The following is a 14269-nucleotide window of genomic DNA, read 5'->3' on the forward strand; positions in this document are numbered from 1 at the left end:
CATTTGTGGCCTGCTGGAGGTCATTTTGCAGGGCTCTGGCAGTGCTCTTCCTGTTCCTCCTTGCACAAAAGCGGTAGCGGTCCTGCTGCTGGGTTGTTGCCCTCCTATGGCCATGCTCCATGTCTCCTGGTTTACTGGCCTGTCTCCTGGTAGCACCTCCAGCTTCTGGACACTACGCTGATAGACACAGCAAACCTTCTTGCCACAGCTCGCATTGATGTGCCATCCTGGATGAGCTGTACTACCTGAGCCATTTGTGTGGGTTGTAGAGTACGTCTCATGCTACCAGGAGTGTGAAAGATCCACCAACATTCAAAAGTGACGAAAACATCAGCCAGAAAGCAGAAAGGTACTGAGAAGTGGTCTGTGGTCCCCACCTGCAGAACCACTCCTTTATTGAGTGTGTCTTGCTAATCGCCAATAATTTCCACCTGTTGTCTATTCCATTTGCACAACAGCTGTGAAATTGATTGTCAATCAGTGTTGCTTCCTAAGTGGACAGTTTGATTTCACAGAAGTTTGATTTACTTGGAGTTATATTGTGTTGTTTAAGTGTTCCCTTTATTTTTTTTGAGCAGTGTATATTGGTATATATCAAACTCAACAGTATATCCTCTGAAACCAGTCACAGACCACTGTTTCTTCTAGCACCTCACTTACTTGCCTTATCATATTTATCAGACTGTTACCTCACTGATCCCTTTCTTTGCTACTACACACCCTTTAAACTGTTACTGCACTCAGTCATACCTGTAAAACTTACAATATGTAAGTATGAGTCTTACGTTAAAGTGCTGTGTATGTGTGAGTGGTGGTAGGAATGCTTATTTTATTGTAGGTTCTTTTACTTTATTTTTATTTAATACATGTAAATAAAATTAATTTGTATTTTATTTACTACATGTACATTTTTATTTACTACATGTAAATGTTTGTCAGATATTGTAACCAAAACCAAATTCCTTGTATATGTAAGCATACCTGGCCAAGTTTGTTTCTAATTCTGATTTGGATTATCAGCAAAAGCAATTCAAATCAAGACCTCTACTGGTTTGTAGGTCACCAGTGTTGGTTAATGACTACATGTAATTTTAATTATGTAATCTGGTTAGTTCTGTTTATTTGATATAGATTTACAGACACAATGCACATTATTAAATGCTTCTATAAATATGCCAATTTGGCCAAACTGGTATCCCTCATAAACAAGACAAGACACTCATAACATTACATAATACATTAAAGATACATGCAAAAATACAAAACATTTCAAATAAAGGACAATGCCAGGCCTTGAAGTTATTTACATCCTATTGTGACATTCTCAATTATTTTTAGGCATGATTTTAAATTTGCTTTAAAAAGTGCCAAATATAGTGCTATTTCTTATACGTACGGGCACCTCATTCAAAGTTGACTGTCCAGAAGGATATCTCCTCTGGTCATTGATCTACAGGACCTATTTCAACTTCGTGAAAGTGGTTAGAGGCTGAGGAGCCAAACCATGCAGGATCTTATATACAAGTCAAGCATATATAAATTGAAATTATCCCAGCTTAAATAAAAAAATTTGTTTACAATAATGATGGCAACTACTGGACTTTCTATCAGGCGCATTAACAACCAGATGATAAATTCACTTTATAGATTTAAGTGTTTGCTATGTATATTAAGCCCAAGTAGTCAGACAGTAAGTCAAATGTGGAATAGCCATTGGGTTAAAATGTAGTACTGCTTCAGCTTTTCAGAAATTTAACAAATCAAACATTAAATTTACTATCTTTTTGATTTGTTTTTTAAAAGTAAGATTGGAATCCATTATATATGCCAAGTTATTTGCACTCTGTCACTTTGAGCTTTTCCCTGATATGTACATATTTGGTGCAGAATCTCAATCTGTTGTAAATGTTATACAGAGTGTTTTAATTATATTATGGTGAAGACAAGAGTCATAAGCCACTGCGTAACATAATCTATCACTGTAGCAAGGTTATTTGGTACATTTTACACTGCATGCACATAAATTACAGAACCTTCTGTATGCATTTGCACCTTTGCATGCACAGTTCCTACAAACTGTGGGTAAATCATTATGCAAAGATTGAATAAAAGAGGTCCCAACATTGATCCTTGAGGTACACCAACATCAAAAAACCCCAGAACAAAATGGACTAGTTATTATGGGTTATACCTTTTCAGAATCACATTTTCATCAGGAAACATCACTAAATAAGTCCATTCACTCAGAATTTACTGAGTGTGTCAATAAACTGCATAATAGCTGTATCAGTATGACCAGAGGCTTTATTGTTCGGGCTCTCTAGCCATTAGGAGCTGCACAAGTGTGGATTTTTTTCTTCCCTGTTGTCATTCATGATGTTGACCAGGAAATATCTTACAAAGACACCACTGATTACTTCACTTCTAGAAAATGAAGGCTGAAATTATGACACTTAAAACTGCCATAGGATGCATTTATTCAATATTTTAAATTGTTCTCTGTCTCTATAGAAGGTGCGTAATAACAAAATGAGCAGATACAGTTTTACACAGGCCATTTACAGCCCTATGATTTGGCCATAAAATGAAATGAAATATAAATAATCTGATGAGCTCTGCTCCAATTTGCTGTGATTTACAGTGAGGCACTACGATGGCTCACAAAGAAGAAAAATGTTGATATAAACACGGGCAGGAAAATGAAATGAACGTCAATGTAAATAAGTTCAGTCTTCATACTATTTAGTTAGCTAAGCTAGTTACTTGGAGCTTGCTAGTAGCTAATGGTGCCTATAGTAGGTACATGCTTCAACAACAACACAAAGTAAATTAAAGTTGTTTGCTCACAGTGAAACTTTCAATTGAAAACAGTCTGGCTTCAACTGTCAAAAAGTGGATAGAATCACACAGCATGTCTGACTACTTACAGGTTGCTGTTTGGGTTGTGATGCTAATAAAGTTGGAACTGCCCAACTCTTCAGTGTCAAATGCTGAGAGAAGCCTGCTCAATATATTAAGTTTTGAGAAACTGTCCAGAGTGACATTTGCAGGGCAAATGTCAGGGCTTTGAATTAAAGTTTTCCAGGATCCTGTCAAATACGTTCCTGTTCATCAGTTTATTTTGTAGATATTCCATTCCACCATAAATGGTGCTGCAGTTACATTCTGGCACCTGCATAAGCTGTAGCATTTAAGGTGGAACAGATGAGTCAATTAAGAAGCTCAAAGCTTATCAGTTTGCTTCCTTGGGAAAGGTATGAAAAGAGCTGACCCTTTCACAGCCTGAAATGTTACATTTCTGCCCATAGTCTGCCATTTTCATTGCCGTTACTCCATTATCAGTTTTGTTATAGAGCTGGTGTATGTAAGTTTGAGGGGCGTGAATATTAATAAGTCAAGATTGTTAATGTAACAGTTTAGGAGTTTGGAATTGGCGCATTTTATCACCCTATTTTACATATGCAGGATTTGTGTTTTGAAGGAGGAGACAAAAGTGCTTGAGGTTTACACCATATCAGTTTTATGTAACAACCTCTCCTTATTCAACTATATCAATGTAGCTACCGTTTTACACTCTATGGCACTTTTAAGCCCACATCATAACCAGAGTTTCCATTCAATCAACCTTTATTTAATCTCTGAGAACATTGAGGGTGACCCTCATTTACAGTGTTGCTGAGGTAATACAAAGGAAGGGATTGATAATGTGTAGGTCAAGAACATATCAAAAACGTAATTTTAGTAAATAAATAAGACCCAAATCAGGTAAGTATACAAAAGCTAAACATTAATAATAAAAATACCTAAAAATATAATACAAAAAATATAAAACAATAATTAACACACAGCTAAAATGTAAAGGTTAATCAAATCAAAATAACATAAAAGGACAATAAGATCAAAAAGTAAACAAACAATTATTAAAATGACAAATAATAAACACAATCATAATTAAAATAAGAACATTAATAATGAATAAACTAACAAATAAATAATAAAATAATAAAAGTAAGATAAAAATTGTAAAAAAAAATTAGGTAAAACAGGTGCAGGCACTGTGAAGGTAGTTAGAGAGTAAAAGTTCTAAATGATCGAGTGACCCAGCTATCTGAGCTTTAGTGTTTCTTGTAGTGAGAGTCCAATTCACTACACTAGTTACAGTTCACTCTGTAACTAAAAGCAGATTTTCCCAGTTCAGTAAAATCCCTTCGTACCTGGCATGTGATCCAACCACTGGAGCAAGTCTGATAAACACCTTCATTTACAGATATAATTTGAAGTAATACATTCTGGCATATGGCTGAAGAGAGTTTGATAAATAAGCTGGTACATACTGGTATTTGACTGGTAAGATTTTTGCAAGACTCGCACATTTACAATCCTGCTGGACACATTGTCCAGGAGAAAAAAAATCATCCAGAGACCATCCCAGGACTACCGCCATTTAATGGAGAACATTCAAGGTGTCCTACATGCTGAGATGTTTAACAAAATAAAGCTACTATTGGGCTTCACCAATGAAAATAGTGTCAAAGCAAAATTTTTGCTTCGAACACCTGTTTGTGTATAGGCGTACACAATGGCACAGTCCCACAGTTTCATCCTTGGCCCCAGCAATATTTAAAAAGTCAGATTAGCAGGAATGAAATGTTTTTAATCTGTAGGCCCAAGTGACACAGGTTCACTCTGCTTATTCTGAGAGTCGTTCTGAATAAACACATAAGCTGATCTAAATCAGTCCAGTCCACAGCCTAGCTTGCCACAGCTGGAATCCTATTTCACCATTCAGCCTCATTCACCTTGCTAATACCATAGATTATATAATCACCTTTCAGCACTGCACTGTTGCACCAGCACTATCAGCCACGTGTGAAGCAAATGCAGCTCTGAAGCTGATAAATGTTTGTGGATTAAGGCAGCCTATCTAAATAAGTACAGCTTTATTTATTGGCTACTTGTGCACACACACACATTCAGACAGAGAAATGGGTAAACAGGAAGTGATTTTTATTGGTTTGGGTTAGGAGTGAAAGAGAATATTGACGTTTTATTCAGATCTATTTCTCTCTTTTCCTCTTCAGACTCCACTGTGACACCGCCAGAGGAGATTGAAGGGCATACAGGGTGAGACAGCGACAGAGAGCAAGAGAGAGATAGTTAGGCACACTGCCAGAGCTCAAATGACCTCAAAGATGATCAAAAATACAAAGGCATAGGGGGAGGAGAAGAAAAGAAAGTAGGAGGAAAGAAAAGCCAGAGACAGAGATGAAGATGAACAATAATAAAAGTAAACAACAGCTTAGAATGAAGCCTTTCCCCTCCGCATTTATCCTCCAACTCACTTTGACTTTACAGAATTAAATCTCACAATGAAAATAAAAACTAAGATTTGTGGCCAATTCGTCTTTTTCCTTTTTCACATTCATATTAAAAGCAGTAGCACTGCAAAAAAAAATCATATTCACTCCGTTTTCCCTCTTACTCCAATTCAGTAGCAGTGCCAGGACTGCCATTTTGGATGGGCAAGGCAAATTTGTGAGTAAGCCAAACTGTTAGGTCCAAGACAAACTTTCAGCTTCTCGACTGAGCATCGCTGCTAGTGCAAAACTCAATAAAATAAATACTTCACAGTGATGAGATTTAGTGCTTAGACTTAGCATTGAAAACTGTAGCTGGGTGTTTAGGATTGTTGGAGGTTCAGGAGGGAGTAATTCTGACAGGTAATCTTACAACTTAGATATTGGTCAAACTGGGATTTTGATTGGTTGAAGTTTGTAAAGGCATTTAGTTTGTGTTTTAGGTTTATTTATTCTTAAAAGTTTAACAGTGAAACACTAAATTGAGCATCGTTTTGCCTGGGCCAGTGATAAAAGTGGCTGGCCCAATCATACTGCCACCACTACCCAAAATGTGGAAAACCAACTAATACATGTTTGGTGTCCAGAATTTTTAGTTAGCATTGTTAGCATCTCACACATGCGTTACACTGCATCATGTAAAGTAATGTGAAACCAATGTGAAACCCAGCGCAGCACTGAGGTTTGCATAATGTTCAGCAGTCTCAGTAGCACTGTGGGCCTAGTCATATAGATCATATAAATGAAATTAGGCTACCAGCTTAAATCGTTTCCACTCTTCTGTGCAGTAGACTGCTGACATTGTTCTGGCTTACACTTAAAACATTAACAGATATGCAAAAACGCTGATGTTGATTTAATTCTTTATTTAGTCTTTATTGTGAAATCTGTTTTTATAATCAGTGGCCACGTTTACATGCTGTCTGACCATTCATTAATAATCCTACTAGTAGCTCAACTGGAATAGAATCCATCCATATATAAACCTCAATTGGAATAGACTAGTCCAATTAAGGCCATTCTGAATACAATTTCTGTTCGCTTGAACAAGGCAGGTAATCCTGTAAATAATCTGTTAAATAGAAGATTAATAGCCATGTAAACATATATGTCTGATTACATGCCCAGTCAGAAAGTTTAAGTATGTGTCAGAAATAGGTTTGCAGAGGAGATGAAGTTTATGCTTAAAACTTAAAAAACTTTAGTTGTTAGCATATAGGATGGCCGTACATAGGCAAATAAATGACAGTGGGTTTACACAAACTGTCTCAGAAAGGTGCAGGACATGACGTCTTCCTCTCGCCCCTTCCTTGCTAAGTACATGTGAAGTACAGTTTCCTGACATCATTTTAAAGCAGTTAAAAACAAGCACGCCAACTGAAAACTCAGGTAACACACCACTGCTCGCCTCACTCTGACTGGACTCACATGATGCTCATTGCCATGGTAACGTGTACAGTAAGTGATGGTCTATGCATCTGTGTAATTTTGATCTGATTTCTTCTAGTGCGCATGTAAACAGAGATTTTCCATCAGATTGTTGATTAGCGTCTGTATATAAACACCTCTGTGTTGATCTATAATCAGAATGAATTACATCAGTTTGGTGATTTTAACATACTGGAAATAAATGAATCATAAGTGCTTCTTTAAAAAAGATCAACCAATGTAATTACCTACTGTTAAATATGCGTATGCTTTTTGAATACATTATCATCTCAACGCTTGTTTTGACGTGTAATTTGACTACGGACGTCACAAATTACAAACCCCTCGTCCCATTCTGAAAAACTGCCACTGCAACAGCTCGTTTCAGCGAACCTGTAACTCCCCATGTATAGTAGCCCCAACTCAAATAGACTTGGTTTCTGACACTATATGACAGTGTTATCTATAAAAATGAACAAAAGTATATCATATAGCTAAAAACAGTAGAAGCAGGTATATTAAAATTCAAATTGTGCCTGAATTGCGTTCATCTTAATAGACACCAGTATGTCACATAGGGTCAGAAAGCACATAAGCAACTGTAAGCAACTCGACACAGTTTGAGGCCGGCGTGATGATTTAGGCAGTTTCCATGACGCTGGTGGCACATATGCTTATATCACTTGTTAGCTATGTTAGCCTAGTAGGAGTGAACTGTGGGCACCAAACATGTCCTGGCTGATTTGATATATTTGAGGAAAGAGGGAAAACTGTAAATTTCACTTGAGCCCTGCAGTTAGACACGTCTTCAGATTACCTTGAATGCACTGACGATGCTGTTCTCTCTAGCAGTGGGTCGCTAACTAAATGCTGCACTTTAGATTTACAGATAAGTGGGCATGTGTTCTGATGCTGTGGCTCATTAGGTCCACCGCACGAGCTTGACTTCATCGCCATCTTCCCAGAATGATGCTGCTGAAGCTCAAGCTGATGCTTCACTGTTTCCTTCCTATCCTTTATTGTTCTTCTCTATCAATCATTCTCTCTCTTCTCCCAGCTTGCCTCCATTTCTCTCTATTCTTTCATGCACACTTTTTTAGCAAATTATTTGGAAAATTAAACTGAATATTTCTTAATGTGTGACTGCAGGAGTATTATGCAACTATTCAACCTATTTCTAGACTTGTTTAGTCAGTTGATCTGCTTAAATGACCTCATTCCATTTACCTGGTTTCAAGAAGTAATGCTTGAAATAGAATAAGACCATTTGACCAGATAAAATGACTTAAAACAAGTAAAGATATTTATACAGTGGTTGAATAATCTTATAATATTCTCACATCAGTCTCATAGTGAGAAAAAATATATAGTTGCTGCCTTTAAGATGATATCCCTTGCTAAGATTCATTTTTTTCCAGTGCTCTCTTCTTCTCTTTGCCCTTTCCTTGCCTTCTTTTCACCTCCCCCTACGGCTGCTTTCTATCTCTCTCTCCATCCCCCCATCTCTTTCTTCTCTCTTCTTTCTCGTTCCAGCTCCTGCGTCTGGCTCCTTCTCTAATCCCACCATTAGAAACTCTCATTACTCACACTGGCTCATTTCTCTCCTTCATTTCTCTTTCTCTCACAGCGCCACTCTGCACTGCAACATCCAACACCCACTCACCTTCCCACCCACACTCTCGCACACATCCAGCACCCACATGCACACCACACACATACAGTGGGTTTTTCACTGCTATGCCTTTGTTTCTTCTCTATTGTGTTTTGAAACAAAATGCCAAGGCAAGAGGCATTTATTTTAAACAGACCATTCCAACACAGCAATTTTCTTTTTTCTTTTAAAAGGTAGCTAGTGTGTTTATCACTATCATTATCATTTGAGCAGTTTCTTTGCAGACTTTAGAGCACATTTAGACAAAAAGGAGAAGAACATTTACATTGGAACCCTGAAACTGGACATCTGTGATGCGGAGTAAGGTTTTATAGACTGGTGAGTCTAAAGTTGTATTTAAGAATAGTTGGATAGTGAAAGGCAGAGATGCAACCAACTTCTAAGACCGAACTTTGAAGGTGTAGAAAAATATTTCTTTAAAAAACTGAAAGCAAGTCTCCTCCTCTGTGTAATTTTCTATTAAATGTTTGGAGGGTTTCACTGCAAAAGATCAATTTCAAGAATTTTTTTATGTGTTGTGAGTGGGCCTCACACATATAAGAAATGTCAATGCTATATTGTGATTAATATGACCTTTATTACTGCCATATAAATGTTTTCCCCACTATATATCAGCTGTTCATCTTTTCAAACACTCTTTCAGAGTGTATCCAAGAATGTTACAAATACAATTTGCTGCTGTTGGAATAAAACCTTGTATATCCAAAATAGGAACTTTAATGACTTTGTAAGTCATTAGAACCAGACATCTGTCCAAGTCATTTTTGGCCATTTCTTTTGGTTCATTCATCATGAAACTTGCATGCCATGTAAAGAGCAACAGGCATTTTCAAATTATGTCAAAAACTGAAAAGTGACAAAAATGGAGATTTTGTACAAAAATGGAGGTTTTGTTCTGAATGTTTCCTGCTTTTTTTTCTGACTTAATGGCGATCTTGGCTGGAAATGAAACAAATGAAGAACCTCTGATCTCTGCACAGTACTGTGGCTCTCTCTGCCTGTTCATATTTTCAGTTTCCTTTCCAGTTTGCTCTTCTTCTTCTCACACAGTACTACACAGTTCTCTACACACATGCAGATACAGATGTGGAAACCTAAAGGAGGAGACTTCAAAGTTATTGCTGCTGCTGCAGCTACAGTGATTTTTTTTTCTCCATCAAAGTTCCTCAGCTCTCACAGCCTGAACCAACACAAAGCACGAGACATGAAAGCACAGAGGACAGCACTGGATTAGCACAGGAGGGAGGAGAGGTAAAGATAGTAACCTATAAGATGTGAGAAAAGCAGTGCTAAATGTAGAATTACAGTATATTGGCAGGAAAAGGGATAATAGACAGAGTGAATGGACACTGAGCTACACAGACTGCAAGCTACATACTTATACATTAACCCATAATGAATATGAACTTGTTTAAATTGTGACAATACCAGACACAACTGTATACGGCTATAGTATAAGGAATAATTTAGCAAAAAAAATCTGATTTACACAATTTTCCCCTTAACACCAAATGAATTACTCAGACAAGACAGGTTTTACTTCATTTGTTGCTGCATTAGAGCTACAAGGCTAATGTAGCTAAAAAGGTCCATACGTTTGTGCGTTTCTGTAGATAACAGTGTGTTGTACAATCACAAGCCACCCTGTTTGAGAGTACCTAATGTGGGTTGGGGCACTGAGCAATTTGTACAATGCTAATTGGTGTACTTAAGTTTCCATTACCTCACTTCATAGCTCTACAGAGCAGAACCAAAGAAACAAAATTCAGACACTTAACATGTCTTGGCATGGCTTGATGTAATTTAGAGTAAACCTTAAAACTGATTTTGTGCTGAACTGTTCCTGTATTTTGGATGTTTTAAGAGATGGATTGAATTTCATGATGTTCAAGTTGCTACAGTTACTTCTGAGCACTTTGATATTTCTCAGTCAGGTTGACCATATTTTGGTTTTCAAAAAAGGACACTGACATCTATGCACTCTTTAAAAGGATGGATCATAAAAGGGTTCTTGAGTAAAACCAATGGTTCTATAATGAACCATGAACACTCAACGAGTCATTTGCATGTTTAAAAAGTTCTTTGCATGGTAAAATTGTTCTTGTGTGTGTGTGTGTGTGTTGAATATGGTTATATATAGAAACTTTTCAAAATAGGCTTCTGTAGAGCACCAAAAAGGGTTCTGGTATTGTTGCAATGTCAAGCTTATAACTAGAAGAACTCTGAAGAACCATTTCATCATACAGAGAACTCTGAAAGTTTGCAAATGGTTATTTGAGCACTCATGGTTCTATGTAGAACCATTGTCTTAAGTAAGGAATCCATTTTAGAAGGCAAACATCAACATGAAAGCAAAGCCAAATCCCAGATATTTTAATCAATTCAGATATTTTGTTGTTGTTACTGGAAGAAGAAGATATATGGTCACCCATGGTCACTCTATTACAGCAGATTGGCTAAATAGGCCAGATCTGTCAGGGGCAAAGACGTTTAATCAGTTCATTTTGAAAGGGTACATATTCTGGGAAAATTACTTTTCCTTGCTTTTTGAAATTGAAGTTTGTATTGTATTGTATACAGTCCATGCATGAAAATTAAGCTGAAAAGTGGCCCCTTTTGGAATTCATTGCTTTTGTGGTATCACAAATCTCAAAACATTTATATATATCCAACTATTCTGTCCACAGCAGGTTAAACACAACCATTCACACTGAAAAGTATTTAGGCCTGAACTTCTCGAACTTCTTTTTGAATATCATTGCTGCTGAGACAAAGTCTTGTATCTCCAAACATGATAACTTCGCTTAACTTTCATTAAAGGCACAGCAACAAAAACAGGCTGTTTAATGAAGAGAAAGAGGATGGGCAATGGTCACGTAAAAATTATGATTGCTGTTCAAACATAAACTCAAGCAAACATCAGAAGTGGAGCTCAGGAAACCAAAAAAAGATAATTAATACATTACATTACACCACATACTGCAACATATTGCACAGAAACGCAGTGGTAAGCACAGCCCCACATACTGCAGTGCAAAGGACAGTGTACACCTCTGGTCCTCAACAAGGGTCACTGGGTCCATAAGCATTTGTTTGCAGCTGTACAACACCACCTGTTTTGCTTAATGTGCTCTCTCTTTCAACAAAGAGAAGCAGGGCAGCAAAGGAAGGGGAGCTAATTAAGGTAAACAGGTGTTGTGGTGCATGTTTGGCACAATTAATTTCACCACTACTGCCCCAGGGTGAGTCTGGAGAGCCACAGAGCTGTGCCATCATCAAACATCAGCCAAAAACTGAAAAAAAATTCTCAATTACGGAAAATAAACATGTTTTTTCTGAACAATTGTCTACCTAATGTTACACACCCAGGATCAAAATATGACTCATCCTGCTTATTTGGATTTTGGATCATTCGTCTAAATTGAATAAGGAAACAGAAAACATCCTCAGAGCTACAAACAATAACGGGATATCAAGGTTGGTTAGCGCAGAGCTTGCAAACATTTATTCCAGGCATGCCATATATTAGAATAAACCAACTAGCAGCAACAGAAAGCTGAATATATTAGCTAAAAAAACAGACACTGTCAAACATTAGACAATATTTCTTGAAACCCCAACAAGGGGTTGGTTGGCACACAATATGGGGATGGTTGTCAGAAATTTAAATGGCTACATTTTAAAGAATAAAGCAACAATAGAGCTTTTCATTCAAACCAAACCACAAATAAAAACATTTGCTGAGGCAACCAAAAACCTTTTTTCATGTATTTATCATTGGCTTGGTGATTTCTGTACTTGAGTGAAAGTCATAAAATATTACAAAGGTCCTCAATTGATATTTCACGTTTAGAAATGTACATGCACTACATAAATAGATTGGATTCAATGTAATTTGCATCTTGAGACTTATTTATTATCAAATTGCCTGCAGCTTAGAGTACTGCATTCTCTGTTGTGTTATTTAGTGTGCTGTTTAGAATGTGTGCAGTGTACATGTCTGTAGCAACAGCCCTGCATTTGGAAAGGCTCATTTGCCAACAAACTGCAAAAATGAATGTGCCAACCAACCTCACACAACTCTGTATGTTTCATGTTAGCTAGCTCAAATCATTTTCCATGGCTTACAAATATCACACATCAACATATAGCTGGATGCCATTTCTTCTAATAAAATAATATATTTTCATAAACTTTAAAACATTTCTATAATGTATTTATCCATTTTTATTTGTTTTAACACAGTAAAACAACTCTAACAGATAATGTGACAAAATAGATGACTGTTGGTCAAGAGGGCAAACATTTTTAAGTTATATTTTTGTGAAACATATGCAATTTAAGAATATAACAATAAACAAACTAGTGCAATTATTTGGGATGTCTCATTATGGGAATAGTTGGATGATGCCTATGTCTGATATTTTTCCTGTGCAATTTTGCTGATGCTGATACACAGACATTTATTAAATAGAAAATTAGGAGTTTATCTATCTGGATTGGCCTAACAGATAAACACAACATTAATTTCTATAGAGTTACACATGTAGTAAAATAAATAAAATGCAGGCATTTTAGCGCAGTAGCCATGAACATTCTGCTCTTCTGGTGTGCAATAGTACAGCATCAAATATCAGTTTAAAATATTAGTCAAATCTAAACATCTGCCAATTCTGTTTTGATTTTGCTATCATTATGAATCAGTTTCCATTCCTGGATTTTGTAATTACCGATAAGTATGACCCTAAATGGCCAATCAGTTACACCAGGGTTGGCATTCTGGGTGATATCTCTACCGTTTCCCTTCCTGTAACTCTCCAAATTCAACTGATGTTGCTTTTAAGCTAATGAGTTGAATCAGGTTTGTTCATTTTGGGAGAGCTCTACACTCTGCAGAGGTATGACCCGCAAGGAACCCAGTTTGACACCCCTTACATCAACAGCTCAGTGTGCAGAATCTAGGACTGGATACTGTAAATACCTTCCCAAAGAAGTAGAGGCTTTTACTGCAGAAGAGAGAACCCCCCTAACAATACCTGGGATTATAGAAGTAACCTTAGAGAAGAAGGTATCTACAAACTTTTGGACAAATCATTCATCATGCATATCCTAAGCTAAGCAGAGTTTTAGCACATGCGCTACTGAAACAGCACTACACAAATCTGGTGGAATGAGAAGCCGGTTCTCCAAGCTTCTTTACTGGTAATAAGCAGAGTCTGGGTGTGATCCTACTTACCAGGGTCTTTTCCTGACTCATGACACGAGCAGCTCATGATGACACTCAGCACCACACATACAGGCACGCACACTAGAGAGGCTGCAGCTGGAGCTTCTGGGCTCACGCACTGAGAGTCACACCAACAGTTTAACGAGGACTCGCGCATTCTTTCACACACACTCAGAAATGTGAGAAAATGAATGAAATGCTGCATGACGCTTCTGAGGAAGCATTAAAGCATCTTACCTTGAGTCTGCCATCAGTGGCTTGCAGGCAGGAGTAAACATAGCAGGCAGCCGAGAGAGACCTTCAGCACGAGAGAAAACACAGCACAGAGTGTGGAGGAGAGAGGGAGAGAGAGAGAGAGAGAGAGAGAGAATGATGGGAGGAAGGGAGGAGGGAAGGATGGAGGGAGGGATACTAGAGAAAGACAGGGGTGGGAAAATTAAAGAGAGATTGACACCATGTGTGAGTGTGGTTGCTATGGTGAGTGCTATGTTCTGGCTCTTTATGGATGGTATATAGGATAAAATGGGTTGTGTATATATATATATATATATACATACATAATAATTCCCTGATGTTTTATCACAA

The 14269-nt window shown here is 37.4% G+C and overlaps 1 protein-coding gene across 2 annotated transcripts in view; it reads right to left on the reverse strand.

The window, feature by feature from the left end:
- Window positions 1-14026, reverse strand: part of rap1gap2a (RAP1 GTPase activating protein 2a) — a 146898-nt gene extending 132872 nt beyond the window's left edge. The window contains exon 1 of one of the 2 annotated variants that reach the window (XM_017725395.2): window positions 13922-14026. In XM_017725395.2, the coding sequence (XP_017580884.1) occupies window positions 13922-13962 (41 nt within the window). In that variant the 5' untranslated portion in view covers window positions 13963-14026. Of the gene's footprint in view, window positions 1-13693; window positions 13711-13921 lie in introns of those variants that run through there. The other variant, XM_037546609.1, reaches the window with a different exon arrangement.
- Between the last annotated feature and the right edge of the window lie 243 nt (window positions 14027-14269).

The sequence above is a fragment of the Pygocentrus nattereri genome, chromosome 17 (genome assembly GCF_015220715.1).
Source record: "Pygocentrus nattereri isolate fPygNat1 chromosome 17, fPygNat1.pri, whole genome shotgun sequence".
NCBI classification, from domain to species: Eukaryota; Metazoa; Chordata; class Actinopteri; order Characiformes; family Serrasalmidae; genus Pygocentrus; species Pygocentrus nattereri.